At 36.5% G+C, this 16,753-nt stretch overlaps 1 protein-coding gene across 2 annotated transcripts in view; it reads left to right on the top strand.

The window, feature by feature from the left end:
- Positions 1–16,753, top strand: part of ST7 (suppression of tumorigenicity 7) — a 159,770-nt gene that overhangs the window by 98,951 nt on the left and 44,066 nt on the right. For both annotated transcript variants that reach the window (XM_085307087.1, XM_085307088.1), the window contains exons 4-8: positions 3,329–3,383; positions 3,753–3,868; positions 5,000–5,075; positions 6,127–6,281; positions 9,430–9,527. In XM_085307087.1, the coding sequence (XP_085163213.1) occupies positions 3,329–3,383; positions 3,753–3,868; positions 5,000–5,075; positions 6,127–6,281; positions 9,430–9,527 (500 nt within the window). The remainder of the gene's footprint in view (positions 1–3,328; positions 3,384–3,752; positions 3,869–4,999; positions 5,076–6,126; positions 6,282–9,429; positions 9,528–16,753) is intronic.

Below are 16,753 nucleotides of genomic sequence, written 5' to 3'. Positions count from 1 at the left end.
CAAAAAACAAGTCAGCCCGTGTAAGATGAATCGGCCTCTTGAGCGCTGCCCGAACAAGGATCCCAGGGGAACTTATGTCCTTGCCTGGGTGACTCAGAGCTACCTGGGTGGAATGAATTGAAAACTTAAGCTGTGATTGATAAGGATGCTGAACTACTGTTGCTTCTGGCTTGAGCTGTAGATATTCACTGTTTGAGAAAAGTCAGGGCAAGATTCTCTCTATCTTCCTGATCTGTAAAACGGAGTTTAACAGTTTCAACCTTAGATTTATGTCCAGGTCATAATCTTAGTATTGGAAATTAGTTTAGCTTTCTGTAGGGATCTTCCTCTAGGATTTCATTAAATGGTTAGCTTTCATTATAGCATTAGGATTTCATTAAATTTATGTTCTCTGTAGGCATTTCAAACACAACAGCATTAACAAATGAGGAAAAGTGTATGAAACAGAACAAATTCAGTCAAGGAAAAAGCATTATTGTTTTAACAACTGAGATACCTACATCTGTAATTTCTGTCCTGGCAAATTTTACTTTGGCTCTTCCATGTTTATGAAAATAAACAAGGAAAAATTAGTTTTAAATTCGCAAGTTAAATTATGTAGGTGGCTTCCAAAAATGTTGTTCTGTACAGGGTATTTATATTTTGGGAAGCCTCCACGTAGCACAGCAAATTCAGTAGTTGCCATTCCCATCTGAGGAGAGGAAAGTCCATGAATAGCAGCATCGCATGGTCCAGGAGATTATGTTTGGGTGGACTGGCAGAAAGCATGGGATGACTTGGGAACACCTGTGTGTGTTCATCAGTGCAGTCAGTCACACTTCAGCAACTCTGAAATAACTCCCCTCAATTTAAAGTGGAAGGCACAGTATTTTGACTGATGAGATTGACTCAAGCATCTTGATATTTCTGATACAAAGAAATAGTTAAGGATATTTTTGTCTTTCAATTCATAGGCACTTGATTCTATAAATTCATCTAGCAATGTCTTTGTGCAGTGTGTCTGTACAGGTAGCCTATAAATCATACCTTTAGAAAGAAATGAGTGTGTAAAACTTGAGCATTGAATAAGCAGCAGAAAGATAAATATTCAATAAATCCTACTTGCTTATACAAAATAAAGACATTAGTTATACAATATGATTATTTTGCAATGCAACAGAAAGGCAACGTTTCCAGTTTATCATACATCACCATGGGATATTTCTGTCACTATCCAAACAGGCAAAGATGGCATTTTTTACTTGGTTCACCCTGTTTTCCTATGTTGATATTTGACTTTTGTAGACTTTTGCAGTAGCTACCTTTGTCTTCAGAAGGGTTGGAAGAACGATTTTTGTATTCAGATGTGGTATCAGCAGATACCACAAAAGAGCACCTCATGTTTAAGTAGCCAGACAGACACCAAACTGCCTCCAGGACAGTAGATGGTAATAACAGCTTCTACTCTTCCCCTTTTTGTTCCTCAGCTCCCCCAACCCCACGATGGTAATTAAATACCGTGCTTCGATCAAGCACAACCACTAACATTTAAATAAATCGAACAGAAAGAGTGGTATCACTGTGATCAAATCCTTTCAAATTCTTGTTACCTGTCTAATCTTGTTTATTGCAAGTATCATAAGCCAAGCCACTGAATTGTTCCTCTGAAACAGAGAAATTTGATACTTATTTAATACTTACTACAAATTGAAAATCGTATTCTATATAAATGACCAGATTAAAGCTTGTCAAGCAGCCATACCCTCTGACCATGCAACAGAATGGCTGAATGTTGATCAAACACTTCTAGGTAAGCTAATTGAGCTTTCCGATATTAGCTACTTGCTGAAGTGGTTAGTTAAAGGATGCAGCCGTATAATAAATTCTTTTACTCTTTCTAGTCATCTTACCTCTTTCTTGCCACTATCTCGTGCATATGTTATCTAATGTGGGCTCCATTCTGAAGGGCCACTAACTATGCCCTTTTATCTTTGTGCAGCTGCAGATGTCATTACGTTATTACAAATAATTTATGTAAGATGCTTTCTCTTCTTACCACTTCAGCTTCACACTCAGAGATGGGAGAGAGGTCCATGAAAAAAGAGAAAGGCTTGACTTGCCATTTTTTATGTCTGTCTCATATTGTAATGGAACAGACCTAAAGGGAACAAGCATTAACTTCCCACATGTTACTTGAGGTAGGGTAGATACCTGTTGACTCATTATCTTGCAAGAAACATGCTGAAGCAATCTCTCTAGAAATGATGTCACATAATTTCATAGGAAAAAATTTACTGCTTGACATTTGGTGGTGGAAAACAATTAGCGAAGTGCTGGAGGGCCAGTACTAGTGATGGACTTTCGAAGAGCACCAGTGAGGTGTCATCCAGTAACTGATTTGTGGAAAAATGGCATAATGGCGTGCTGTCCCACAATGGCATTTTAGTCCTTGTTGCAAGTATTGAGTTTGATTCTAGTCTCGCCTTCACTAGAGTAAATTGTGTCTTTGCTGAAACCAAGAGAACTATACTGATGTTAGAGTAAGAGCTAAATTAGAAAAGCCAGAATAATTAAGATCTCTGCTTATGAAAAGCTATAAAAATTGATCTCATGATTTTTTGAGTACTATTCTAAATGAATTTGTTGTGGATTTTATTATCTCTTCCTGCCTGTGATGTGAGGCATTTACATTTCTTTTTCCTCTAAGAGAAGAGAATTCTATGAAATGCTTTTAGTGTTCCCAAACCTTTGCAATGAACTTTTCTCTGGCAATCAACCTTAGACTCCCTTGTCAATCCTACAGTGGTTGTAACTCAAGTAAGGTCAGCAGATGTTGCCATGGGTTTTTGTTTCTAAAGCTAAAGAGGAATTAAAATTTGCAATTGTACCTAAGATTCTCAGTGACTTGCGATATCAACTAGACAGTGAAGTTTTCCTATAGAAATAACAAGACCTTAGGGACCAAGTTAATTGCTTAGTTTTTCAGTGCAGTAACCCCAATATGATCCCTCTTCAGTTCTGAATTATGGTAGATGTGAGTCCTGACACTAATCATTTTTATCTGTTCAGTCTAGCATTTGGAGCTTTGTTAGAGGTTATTTATCTGGAATGCTGTAATTTATTAAAATTAATTTATAATGAAACTATTATTTGAAAGGGAATGTGGAAAGTCAGATCAGGTTACCACCTGCATCTCTATGCACTTAGTTTTTCCATTTGCACATACGAAAAGTAAAAATCAAATTGCTAAGGCTCATTAGAAGATAACTGATACTTCTGACAAATATCAAGTAACATTGTAATTTGGAAGAGACTCTTTACTGTGTGTTTCTGTTTTTGTTTATGACAGAATGCAAAGTCTGGCGAAATCCCTTAAACCTATTCAGAGGAGCTGAGTATAATCGGTAAGTGCTATAGTGTTATAATTTTAGATGTAGTACTAGCTTAAGGATCTTAATTGTACTTATTCATTAATCAAACTCTGAGATTGAAAAAGAACAAAATGATTGATATATGCACTTGTAACAGATTTTTCTGTCATATAGAAGATGTTTCTGAAAAAGAAGGAATTTAAATTCATTCTCAAGCACTCATTATTTCTGCAGTTTTTGGTGGTATTAGAAAAACAGGAAAATACAAGTGTTTTCAGTGCATCTAGCACGTTAATGTAGTTCTGTTCAAATCAATTGTAGCAGGCAACTGAATGAATTGTATGTATACTGCTGAATGTGAGCTCATTTAATCAGAATGTCTCTTTGTTGGTGTGTTTGCAGGTATACATGGGTAACAGGGAGAGAACCTTTGACCTACTATGATATGAATCTTTCAGCACAGGACCATCAGACATTCTTTACATGTGACACAGATCATATGCGGCCTGCAGATGCTAGTAAGAGACCATGTGAACAACCAATTTTGCTAATAGGTTAATGGTAGTTTTGAACTGGCAGCATAAAAAGGCAGTCACACATCAGTTCTCTCAGGTAGATTAATAATGGCAAAAGTTTGATTGTACTTGGAAAGCTGTTGCTGTTGGATGAATGACATTCTAGATCTGTACAAGTAACCATAAGTTACGTAATTTGTGTCACTATATTTTGTTCTACTTCTTTGCTAAAGTCATTGCAAGTACCACTTACAATGTGAAGACTTGTATTTTCCTTCTATTTCTTGCAGTGGCTTCAGACATGTACAGCAATTTGCCTTCTGCTGCAGTGTGTAGTATGTAGTTACGTTCTAAAAGTACCATTTAGTCTACACTGAAACTTAGTAAAACTAAGTCCTATGTTTTGTTCCTACTGAATTTGGAAGTTCTGCAAAAAATAGAAACAATGCATTTAGAACTGAATTTGGTATAAGCAGCTTTAGTTGTATTAAGCTTTTATTAAACAATGACTTTAATTTTGCTAAAATGTACAACCATGATTTTTATCATCTGAATTTGTCTCTGAAGAGACAAATCTTTGTCTCAGGAAAATACAGATCTGACATTTGGGCGCTCTATTCTGAGGGCGTAATTACAAAGGAGAGTATACTTCTGATGCAGGAGAAAAATGAATCCTCCTTTATGAATTCAGTGGGATAATTCTGAGATATCTGATTAGCATGGATGTTATTTCCATTTAGCACTTACATGAGCAGCACCGTGGTCAGAACTAGAATAAGATTCCAACTTTCTTGATATTCTTTTGTGCCCTGTGGAGCCTGCCTCACCGAGAGGAAAATGCTGCTTGTCCTCTCTTCCTTCTCTGTATGCAACAGTGCAGCTGGCATAATCTAACTCTCAGACAAACTTACCTGAGGAAAAAAAGTTTAGTTAATTGAAAGTATAAGTCTATGTGTTTGAAACAGAAGCTCGTGTTGGTTATATATCTTTTGAATGATCACTAAGCTTTCTGAAATGTTTGGTAGTGAGTCAGACTAAAAAGGAATAAAATTCTTGTTATTATAATGCAGGAGATCCCCCTTGTTAATGCTATAATGACTGATATGCCCCTGTTCTGCTTTGTTTATTGAACAGTAATGCAAAAAGCCTGGAGAGAGAGAAACCCACAAGCCCGTATTTCTGCAGCACATGAAGCTTTGGAATTGAACGAGTGAGTGACAACAACATTAACATTTATTTTCTGTCTTTTAAAAATCCATTTGATGATCGGTTAAGGCAGGGAGTTTATTACAATAATTTTTAATCATGACTGCAGCCTCTCACAGGGAGTTCTGTAGTGGGAAGAATAAAGCAAAACTGCATGTTGTGGTAGCCACCCAAAAGATCCTTAGGGCATTCATGACAGTGAGAGTCTTCCCATTGATGTCAGTGGGCTTTGGATCAGGTCCTGTGTTGGCCTGGTGAAGTGTTAAATGAGTTGCCTTCTGATCAGCGTATAATATATGTATATAAGGCATGGAGAAAAGATTAGTTGCCTTTTGGATTTCTCAATTATCCTGAATAGAGACAAGAAGGAATGGACTTGTAAACACTTCCTGCAGTATTTAGTTAATAATGTGTTGGAATATGATGTAATTTTGTGGGATTTTTGTTGTTTGTGAGTCCATCATTTATTTTCTCAATTAGATGTATAGATTTCTGAGATCCCACAATAAACAGATGGTTAAAAAATCTAATTCAGACAGCTAAAAGCTGAATGGGATAACTCCTACTCTGCATTTTATCTTTGTATTCTTAAAGATGCTTTTTGTTTTCTCTTTGGGGGGCGGAGAGCAGATCTCTGTCTGTACAATTACATTCATAGTCTGTTCAGAGCTTATCATAAGTGTTACAATTCTTTTGTTTTCTTTAATGCCATTACAGTAATGGAGGTGTTTTCTGTTAAATCAATTGTACATAAAACTAGCTTATGTCTCTAAAATGTATTTTAACAATATCAAATCAAGCACAGTGAGATAGTGATTTACTTTCTGGGCAGATTCACTTATTTTAGTAGGTTTATTCAAGTGCTGAAGCGATGCAGTTGCCACATAAGCAACACATTATTTTGTTGTCAGAGTAGTTACTTTACAAAGCTTAATCAAAAGCCGTATGGACAGAAATCCATTACCTCTATTTGCTACATTCTTGACAGTTTGCAAGTCTTGGTAGTTTTTGCTTGAAGTAACATTCTCGTGGTTTTGCATCTGATTGTTTTGCAGGTGTGCCACTGCTTATATTCTGTTGGCTGAAGAGGAAGCAACAACAATTGTAGAAGCAGAGAAGCTGTTCAAGCAAGCTCTGAAAGCTGGAGAGGGCTGTTACAGACGTAGCCAGCAATTACAGCACCATGGTGCCCAGTATGAAGCCCAACACAGTAAGTGTGTGTTTGGAGGGACTAGCTGCTTCTAGAAGGGGAGAAGGGGCTAGGATATGACCCCAGAGCCAAACTATTGTGTTTCGGTGTTTTTGCCTGGTTCTGTTACTGTATTGGCAGTGTTCAGATTACACCTTTTCTTTGTCATGGCAAAAGATTTGTAACATTTACTTAACAGAAAAGAAAAGAAAAAGTAGCAGAGCCAAAAGAGATTTGATAGTCGGAAAATGTTAGACTCTCTGCTTTAGAAAGTCACACTGAAGTGCTCCTGGCCATTTTGAAAATGTAAACTCGTGTTTTGAAAAGATAGTAAAGAGCCATAACAACAGGAGTGAAGTGATGCTTTGCCAGCTTTTTTCATCATCTCTAAGGTAAATATGTATACCATATCATTCTGTGGTGTACTTAAGATTAATGGGACCCATTCACTGGTGTAATATTTGAAAAGTTAGGGTGTAAACGTGGGGTAAGGTCACAGAAACATGAAAAATTAACAACTGGTATAATATAGTACTCTAATTAAAACTGTAAATTTTTTCTTGTTTAAATTTTGGATAAGCAGATTTAGCTGATGTGACAGCTATGTTTAGTAGAAGCTTTTTAAACCTAATAAAATACATGAAGATTTACTGCCAGTAAGTGAATAAAAAGATAACTAAAGCAAACAGATCTAGGTTATTTCTAGTCTACCATGGCTACCTCAGGCAAAAATAATATCAATGAATTACGTAAGTACAGGCACTGACATATTTTTGGGCATATTCAGGCTTTCCAGGACCTGAATTCACAACCTCTGACTATCTCACAAAACTGGAAGATAGCTGATAAAAATTGTATGTAGTGAAATTGTCTGTGATCTCTGATTTCAAAAGTACATACAAGTCTATACCTTGAAATCTGAGGTTTTATAAAGCTTGGGGTAGCATTTTAAACATTTGTTGGTTATAAACTAATATTTAAGATGATACGTTTATGATGATATGGTTATTTTTGTAGAAAATGAAAATACAGAGTAGCTGAGCCCTTGAAGCAATTCTTAGGCTCTAGCACTCCTATCATTGTCTGTGATAATGGATTAATTTCTTAATCCATCCTGAGCACTGAAAATGAAAGTGATTCTATGAAAAATATCCAAAAGAGTAATTAAAGACTGTATCATGAGGCTTATGTTCAAGAGATCCTGGTTAACTTTGTGCAGACAAGTGTAAATATGGTATTTTTGTGACCTCTCTGCTCGATGGTATGTATTGCCACTGTCATCATCAAATTTGACCACCTGGTCCTTCAGCATTATAGAGAGGTAGCAACCAGATTAATAAGAGGATTAAGTAAGTGCATTGCCATGGAGCAGGAAGGACTGAAAAGTAACAATCAACTCTTGACTGTTTTACAGAACAGGAGCTAGATTGTCCCACTTCTCTCTACCTTCCAGTGTTCCCTTTATAATTTCAGTGTGCACTCACGAATGTTAGAAAAGGTCTGGCTTCAGATGGTGCCTTAGATATAGGGCCTTCAAGTAGGATTTCTTTTGATTGCATGCTGGACCTTGTATGGTTTAATAAAGTGGGGAGCTATGATTTCTTTAGAGAAGGACCATAGACAGATGTGTCTACTCAGAGACCACAGTTCCTTTCCTCATGCTGCAATTACTCCATGGTTCTGAAATGTGGAGGTGTTCCATATCTAGTCCTTCAGGATGATTATGAGATGAAAAGTGAACATTTCTTCTTTTGCTAGTGAAAACCGCTATATCATTTCTTGAACAACAGCAGATAGTTCTATATTTCTGTGTATCCATATATTCCATCTCTTTCATACAGTATTTTATGTTAGGCTATGAATTTTAAGAGCAGGTAATAACCCAACTTAACCTCTTTCAAAAGATGCTAGTTTATACGAAGTGCAGGCATCCTTCTTTTTAAGGTGTCTCATGTTAGTCACAGAAAATCATTAATCACTTCAGAAAACTTTGGCCTGAAAGTTATCTTGATTTCGTAATAAGCAACAACATTTGACCATTCTTTTTGAACTAACTGAAAAGGAGCCTGGCCTGAAATGTGTACCTCTTAGTTACACTACATAAAGATGTTGAAAACAGATGTAGATAATAAATCATTTATTAAATATACAGGAATCAGTACAGAGATAAGGAATTACATAATGTACAGCCTGAAAATGTTAGGGACAGACTAATATCTTTACTAACTGCTTATTATACACAAGTATGATTCATAGCAGATGTCTTATGTTTTCTTGATATGGTAATTTTATAGATGATGAGCTGCCTGCATGTTTCCTGTTGATCCAGAAGCACATCAAAAGTTTCATTATAATTATAGGGAGAATAAGAAGTCAAGGGTCACAAAAAGAGTAAGGATCCTCCAAGAGCACCATTGTTGCAGCTCTTGAGTTTCTGTTCTCTTTGCTGTTAGGACATCTCATAGTCCACAAGACTGTCATATCAGAAACCAGTTAATTTGTCATTCGTAATTAACTGTGTTAGGAATTTGAAGACAATAACTGTGTCACAGGTAATGACTTTGTAGAAGGGAAGTTCAGAGTGCAGTACTCTTCTTCTAATCATAAATGAAAAACTGTTGCTCAGACTAAAGCTGGGAATTTGTTTTGCTACATCTTGTTATTACACTTACTTGTTATTACACTTACTTGTTATTATGTGTGTATATATATGCCTTAACTTACAAAAAGGTTAAGGCAGCCTTTTCATGGATGCTCTTGTCTCTGCTGAGTATTTGAATTGGTAAGTAATGTACTGCTATGCAGATGACCTGCAGTTTTATGTGGGTGTTACCTCTTAGGGGCTCCCCTTGCCTGATTGATTACTTGATACTCTATGTCTTATAGCATTCTCTGTACCTTCAGATCTTCCTGTATTTCATAGATGTAAGGCCAAACTATGGGTTCTCCTTTATACCACTCTATTCCTGGAGTAACATTGATTTCTGTGTCATTATGCCACATCTAAATCATTAGAATTTGTAATTTTTTACTTACAATTATGAAAACACTGATGATCAAGAATAACAAAAAATGGCAAGAATGCTATGTTTTCTTTTTTATCATAGTATGAAATGAACCTTTTATCTACCTACTGCATCTTAATTTTATTTCTTTTTTCCTTACACAGGAAGGGACACCAATGTGTTAGTTTACATTAAGAGGAGGCTGGCAATGTGTGCAAGAAAGCTGGGAAGGACCAGGGAAGCCGTGAAAATGATGAGAGATGTGAGTTTGGTTTTGTTTCATACACAATACCTGGATAATAGCAGCATAGAAATGATGTGTTTGCTTACAAGTTAATGTCTACTCTTGCTATATGTAGTACTGCTGATAGTCCTTTTGTATGTATAATTTGCATAAAGATTAAGTTAACAGATTATTTTTAAGGTTGCTAAGACAATAGTATAAAGCCAAATGAATAGTTGCCTTTACAACCTGAAATCCCTGGTAGGTATGAATTACAGTGCAGTCTTTAAGTATTTGATCATGAAGTTACATAACAATTTTTCTGAAGGCTGCCTCCTTCACTAGACATGTAGCAGATGACACTAACTTAAACAAATCTCAAGTATTCTGTTTCCTACTTGCAAAGCCTGCAGTGATTCTCTGCATTGTTTACTTTGCGCTGTTCATGCTTGAGCACAATGTTATACATTCATTCATGGGCTCATTACTGAGAAGCCAAAACCAAGTAATTAATTTATAATGAAGTGATTTACCTCTGAAATAGGAGATCATTTTATCCTTGCTTTGTATGCTGGGGAGCTACCAAGGGTAGTCATAAGCTGATAAGTTACAAATTTGGGCAACTCATTTGAAACACCGAACAGTAGGTATTTTGGGTGGTAGTGCATCAGCTCTCCATATACAGCACTGTGTACGTTCCAAGTATATACAAGCGCTTAACTTAGAGATAGTTATGAACACTTAACATTTCCTTAAGTGTTATCTCTTGGTTGCAGACAAGGCACACAGTTCTTAAGGAGGTGATTGCCTCACCTAAGGTAGCAAATGTGTGATGATTTGAGTCCTAGAGCTCTGGACAAAAGATGGCGAAATTCCTTGTCAGCTTCCTTACATCCTTCCCTTCTCTTACACTTTCTTTTCTAGCTTCCACAAAAGTGAGGTATAGGCAAAGGCATGAGGGACAGAGAGATGGGCAGGTTAAGCTAAAGGACTTAAATTTTAGTCACACAGAATGGAATCCATAATCAGAATGAAGCATCTGTAAACTGCTTTAGGCAGCTCAGATGAATGTTCCCAAAAGCCGCACATTGAAAATGGAAGTTCCTGCTGCAATTCAGTGGGACATTTGAAGTAAAAAGGCAAGGATCTTTTTCTGCAGCTTAGGCACTTGCATCAAGGACTGTAGGGGAAGTATATCTGTCAGCCTGGAAGCCAGAACCCAGCATCTTCTGGGGCACACATTGTTTTGGGCAGAGTTCTTCAAAGTGATTCTGATCTTCATCCTACAAACCTACCAGAAGGCAAATGGGAAATAATTTTTTTCATGTCTCAGGCTGAGGATGTTCAGGCCCACAACTCTCAATCCCCAGAATCACTAGACTCCCAGACAGGAGTGAAAAATATCATGGCAAAACACAGCCATTGTACAGCTAGGAATGCAAGAAAGAGGAACAGGGAAGAAAGACCTGGTTTTGCAAGGCTTCTGATCAAGGCTTTCAACTAGGAGACTGTTGCTTTCAGAAGGGTTGTTTTCAGCCCAGTCAGCTCCACTGATTCTTTATGGATTTTGTTGCACAGACTCTCTGGGTCGAATACTGAAATCATCTTGAGGATAAGCATTAGAATTCTAAGTTCTAGTATTAATATATGAGAAAGTATATAGTTTTCAATTTCAGATTCAAATGTGGCATGTTATAATTATGGCAACTTCTGGAGATTACTGTGGGCTACTGAATGGATTTTGTAATTTTAGCTAGAGCTATGTGGAACAGGTATTCTGTGAAACCTTCTGGAGGAGATGTCCATATGTTCGGTTAACTGTGTCTGCAGAGCACTGGTTTCAGGGACTTGGGTGGTCTATCCAGTCCTTGGTTTCTTATGCAAAGTGAGACCCAGAACACTTTGATTGGAATGAATGGGTTATTCTGTCACTAGGGAGAGAATGTGTGTTGTTGAAGTTAAGTACAAGGTGAATCTTAAAATGCAGCAATGACAGGGAAACCCAAAGTCATCATTTCTTAGATTCTTGAAGGAGTGAAAATGCATTCCTCTATGGGAACATTATGCTGAAAAGAAAGGTCTGGATGCAAGACAAAGGAAGCATAAAGATCGAATATCAACTTCTAGAACTTTAACTCAAATCATCACATTCTGTATTTTTCTACATGCAGACACTGAGCCAAATTTTCAGAACTGAATTTAAATGCCTCTAGAGCTCTTCACTATGAGCAAGCAGAGCTAAGTATTAGCAGGTCTCTAGACAAAATGTAAAGGCAGCAGTATCTATTGGTCTTTGCTCAGTACATTAGGAGTAAGAGTAGGGTCAAGTCAGCTTCACAGATGCTTTTTTTAGATTGACTTGGAGGGGCAGAGGATCTAGGTATTTATTTCTGATGAGTGCAGATCCATCAATTCTTCATGGAAGACATAAACAATGTATTTATGAAGAAGTTTGAAGAACATGAATGTGTCCTTGATGGTCTATATGTGATTGATGAGGGAGAAGGTGATTTTTTTCACCCTAAAAAGAATATGAAGAATATGTTGGCTAGGGACTGCCGAATCTAGCATCAGGGGACAGAGGGTGGAGGCCCTGTTTGTGTTTGAAAGATTGAAAACAGATTTCTTAAGTCCTGGAACATGATGGAAATGAAGTGTTAAGAGGTTCATGACACCATCTGGGAAATATGATTGGGATGTAATGAGTCTTTGCCACTTTGAGAAAATAAAATAGTTGAGAATGTTTAACTCATTGCATATATAAGGCCATCCTGAGGACATTACTGAGGACATTATTGATACATTACATTGTCTTGAATTTTATGAAAGAAAAGACTAAGATTTTGCTTAAAACTCTTTAATAGAAAGAAAATGAGTTGTTGATGACTTAAATAAGATTTTGATTTTCATAGACAGTGGTGATGGGAAAATCACATTCCTTAGTATTTTTGAAGATATTTAAAAAGAGTGATTTATTAGTATTTTATTGGTGAAATTTAGTAGGAATTTCTGTTAATTTGGTGAATAATTCAAAGTAGTATTGCTGACTTTGTTGCTGCTTTCAACTTGTTCGTTTAGTTGAGTCGAATTAGTCAGAATTGCTAACCTGTAATTTTCATGGAAGTGTATAATTGAAGCACACATAGGTGTTGCGTTTGTTTGTATTTCTGACAACAATTATTTACTATGTTTCTTCTGTAGAAATCAGCAGCTGTCACTATAAACACACACATGTGTATATATATATATAAAATATATATGGGGGGAAGTGTTAACTTGTGATCTCATTTTGATTAATATGTTGTTGAAGTAACTGCAGTTTAGGCAACAGAGTTATTCTAGTTTTATTCCTATTTATATAAAGCATGATATAGTATGTGAGTATAGATCTCTCTTACTGGCCCTGAGAAGTAAAGCAGTCTACAAGACTGGTTGTTTTATTTGTTAAGCTGATTATAGTAGAAAGATTTAAACTAATACGTTCTGAATCACATTGGATAATTTGGTATATACAGAAAAGAAAATCCTTAACTGTGGCCATGAGGAATCTTCAGCATCTTTAGTAGGGATTCATGCTGCATGTTTATTGTGCATAATTTTGATCTCTCAGGCCAGATTAGAACCATGTGTGCTGATGAGAGAGGACAGCCTTTTGTACCAGGTGCTGTCCGTCTGTTTTTTGATGATTCCCTCTCCATTGCAATGATACTGGACATACACAGCATTTGTTTCGTGTTTTCCGTTGACTGAAAGTAGAAATGGTGTGCGAAGACCCTTCTGTAGTTTGAGGGTGACTTGATCAGTGATTACCTGTGCTACTGACCTCAGGAGCAGCCTGATAAAACATTTCCCTTGAATGGGTCACTGGAGTATCCAGGTGAAAATGTACCATGTAAGAAAGTCAATTGTTAAATTAATTCAAGCTTCCTTTGATTGTTCTGGAGAATATATGTAGTGTGGGACAAGCTTTCTTTGAAGGCTGATCTATGTTTATGAAAGAGAAGAGTGGCAGGCAGAAAGCACGGTAATGGATGAAGTGAGCAAAAGGTCTCAATCACTTCTTCTTCAGAGACAAGATGAAACAAACTTGTTCTCAGAGTTTTTATCTCCTTAAAAGTGTATGTTGCTCAGATAAAGTGGAGTTGCAACATGCCCAGTGATTTGCAGCTTTGTTTAGAAATGAAGAAGGTTTGGGGAGAGAAGAAACTCTCTGGACCTTTACTGAGCTCTCGAGATCAAAAAGAAACCACAGCACTTTTTAAGGATCAGAAATGTATGTCTTATTTCTGGGATTAGTCATATCTACTGAAAAATTGCTCTTCACATGGCACTAAAGGACCCAGTTCTGAGAATCTTGTTTACGATATTTCTGTTGCGTGTGTGTATTCATCTGAGTGCCCACCTGCAGTATCTAAAATGCATATTTTAATACATGTCCACAGACACCAATCAACTTTCAGTATGCAAAGCAGCTAGAGACCAATATGCCTATTAGTGTGCATATTTTTTTAAAAAAATATGTGAGATGCCCTGGACACTTGAAGTAGTTTAAAAGGTTATGTCACTTGAAGGCTTCAAAGAGGTGCTTTGCCATCCCATATAGTTTTAATGGTATAGATAAGTTGCCCTTTTTTTTTTGTCACTAGCAGCATTAGTGATTTTTGCTGGTGTGCCTGTGATGTAAATGTAATATAATTTCTTGACAATTTCCTTTACTTGGCTTTGAATTCTATTTTTTTCTATGTATTACTAATTACTAATTGCTCTTAAGTAGCAGGGGAATATCTGGCAGGGACGATGTTCTGCACCTTGCAGTATCAAGCTGTGTAATAGAAAAAGAGAGTCCTAATTCTTAATAGACACGTTATGATTCCTAGCAACCTAACTGCAACTTCTGCAGCTACTTGCATCCACAGCTACTATCTCTCCCAAATGCCCCTGTGCTTGAGGCAAGGGTTGGTGAATCAGATTCTTTTGCTTGTGTTATGCAGGTTAGGCTAAGCTGGCTTCTTTATCTTGAATGAAATTCTAGCTTTTTAAAAACCTGTAACATTTATTAAAAGAACTATATATTAAAATTTGAACCAAAACTGCTTCTGAATTGAAGGAGACCGAGAGTTGCTTCATAAATTTCAGAGGAGTGCTTGTCATGTAATCTGTGACATTTGTCAATCTCCACCTGTGAGTAGTCTCTCTAGTAAGTTCTTGTTCTAGCACACTTTGATAATATCAAATGATAAATGTTGATTTTAATAATGAAAACACTTCTTTAAATATCCTTAGTTTTGTGACGGCTAAATACGTGATGCAGATAAACGGGGGATTGGAACATCCTGCATTTGAATAGTCTCTTAAACAAAACGGAGACTTTTGTAATTCCACTAATAGAATTTATCCCCTTCCCCTTTCCTTCCATCATTGCTGTGATCCTACTCAAAATTCTAAAAAAAAAAAAAATGTAGAAATTTGGTGACTGTCACCTAAACCCAATAATAATGTTTCTCATATAAATTATGCTCAAAATAATCATAGCCAGGAGAGTACAATAAGAGACTGCCTTTGCATATGTTGAAGATACACATTTTTCTAGTAGATCATTGTAGCTTTCTGAAAAGGTTTGTCCAATATATACTTAGTGACATCTTACACCAAGATTCAATGAAAGAGCTGCATGTATCTACCTGTGCTGAATGGTAAACCTATAGAGCAAATATACTTTCTGTTCTGAGACTACAATGCAGTGTCACTTTTTGCTTCCTTGTTTCTGACAATTTGCTTGAACATACCTGCAGCCTTCTAAGCATGTAGTGTCTTATCAAATCTATGTAGCACAGCAAACTGCATCTCGTTTTTCATCGCGTGTAATGTATATGTCCCAGGATTTCCAGCTCTATGATTGTTAAGATAATGTCTATTCTTCCAGAGGTTGTGGTAACTTGGACTCCATTTTGTCTATCCTGTTGCATTGCTACATATTCAGGTGTTTTGTGTATCTTTTAATTATCTTCTTCAATCTTTCTAGAATCTCTTAGCCCATTTTTGAGCCACTAGATCATTTCTATACCTTAATTTCATTTTAAAATCGAGCTTTAAACCTATGGCAAACTTTCTGCAAAAAGTACTTAAGGATGATGCAGATAAAGGATTTTTTTTTCTTGAGAGATAAGAGTAATAACTTTGTTTTCATGTTTAAAAAACTGCTTATCTTTGCAGTAGCAAAAATCTTGAGTTATTTCTGTTACTGCATTTACCACTTTTATGCAACGTGGTTATTTAATAGTAAACATGCATCTGAAACAACTTGTGCTCCTCCTCTGGTTTCATGCCATATCTGCCTTTTAAAATTCTCTTTATTTGTGATACATGCTTTTTTACAAGTCCAAATAACAGCATTTGCATAATTATATTCTTTAAACAACTCCAGTTATACATTGAAGGTTTTAATTCTCCAAGCAAGAGAGAACGTAACGGCTGCCTGTTCTAGCCCATATCCATAGAGTTTGCAAATTCAGGAAAGTGTTTTTCATTTTACTCTCTGTTTCTAATAGTTAATCCTATATTGAACAGAAGTCTTACTATCCAAAAGCAGTATGAAATAATAGGGCTAAACTTGCATTTGTCAAATTGTGAAATTCAGCTGATGTTTCATTTTTAACCTATACCAACCCACTGTTAGTGTAAACTGAATGTGGGTTTCTTTTTCTGGCTGTCTTAAGTTCAACCATCAGATGATATGTCTTACTCCTTAGATTTCATATGGAGATGAAAACATATGGATCCTACTGCTCATTATTTCCAAGCTGCAGACCAGCAGGATCTGTCAGATTTGGCCCCATTAGCTTTTACCCACCCTGGCTTGTAAAGGAGTAAATAAGGACCTGTTTCCAATTGAAAGAGTGATTATTTACCAAAAGGAATGCAGCACTGAGAGAAATGCATTAAACAACAGAATCTTAATTTTGTTATAATTAAGCAGAAGTGTCATTCAGGGTTGTCCAGAATATTCCATACTACTTTCCAACTGTGTGAGTTATGAGTTTGTCTGTTTACATCACCTTGATCCCATTCACACAGTCCACATTATGACCACACTGGGATGGTGCATTTTAGGACCAGGAGTTAGCATGCTTTTTAAGTATCTTAGTGTATTAGTGCCTGACATAGCACGTAGAAAGGCTCTGTGAACAAACCTTAATCTACTGACAACTTTCCTTCTGTTCATTTCTTGCTAGGTGAACTGACCTGTGGCTTTTTGGCTTTTTTTT

This window comes from Rhea americana, unplaced genomic scaffold (assembly GCF_003343005.1).
Source record: "Rhea americana isolate MKP2758 unplaced genomic scaffold, rheAme1 scaffold_252, whole genome shotgun sequence".
Classification (NCBI taxonomy): domain Eukaryota; kingdom Metazoa; phylum Chordata; class Aves; order Rheiformes; family Rheidae; genus Rhea; species Rhea americana.
The sequence above is the reverse complement of the archived record's forward strand: the minus strand, read 5'-3'. Positions and strand labels throughout refer to the sequence as shown.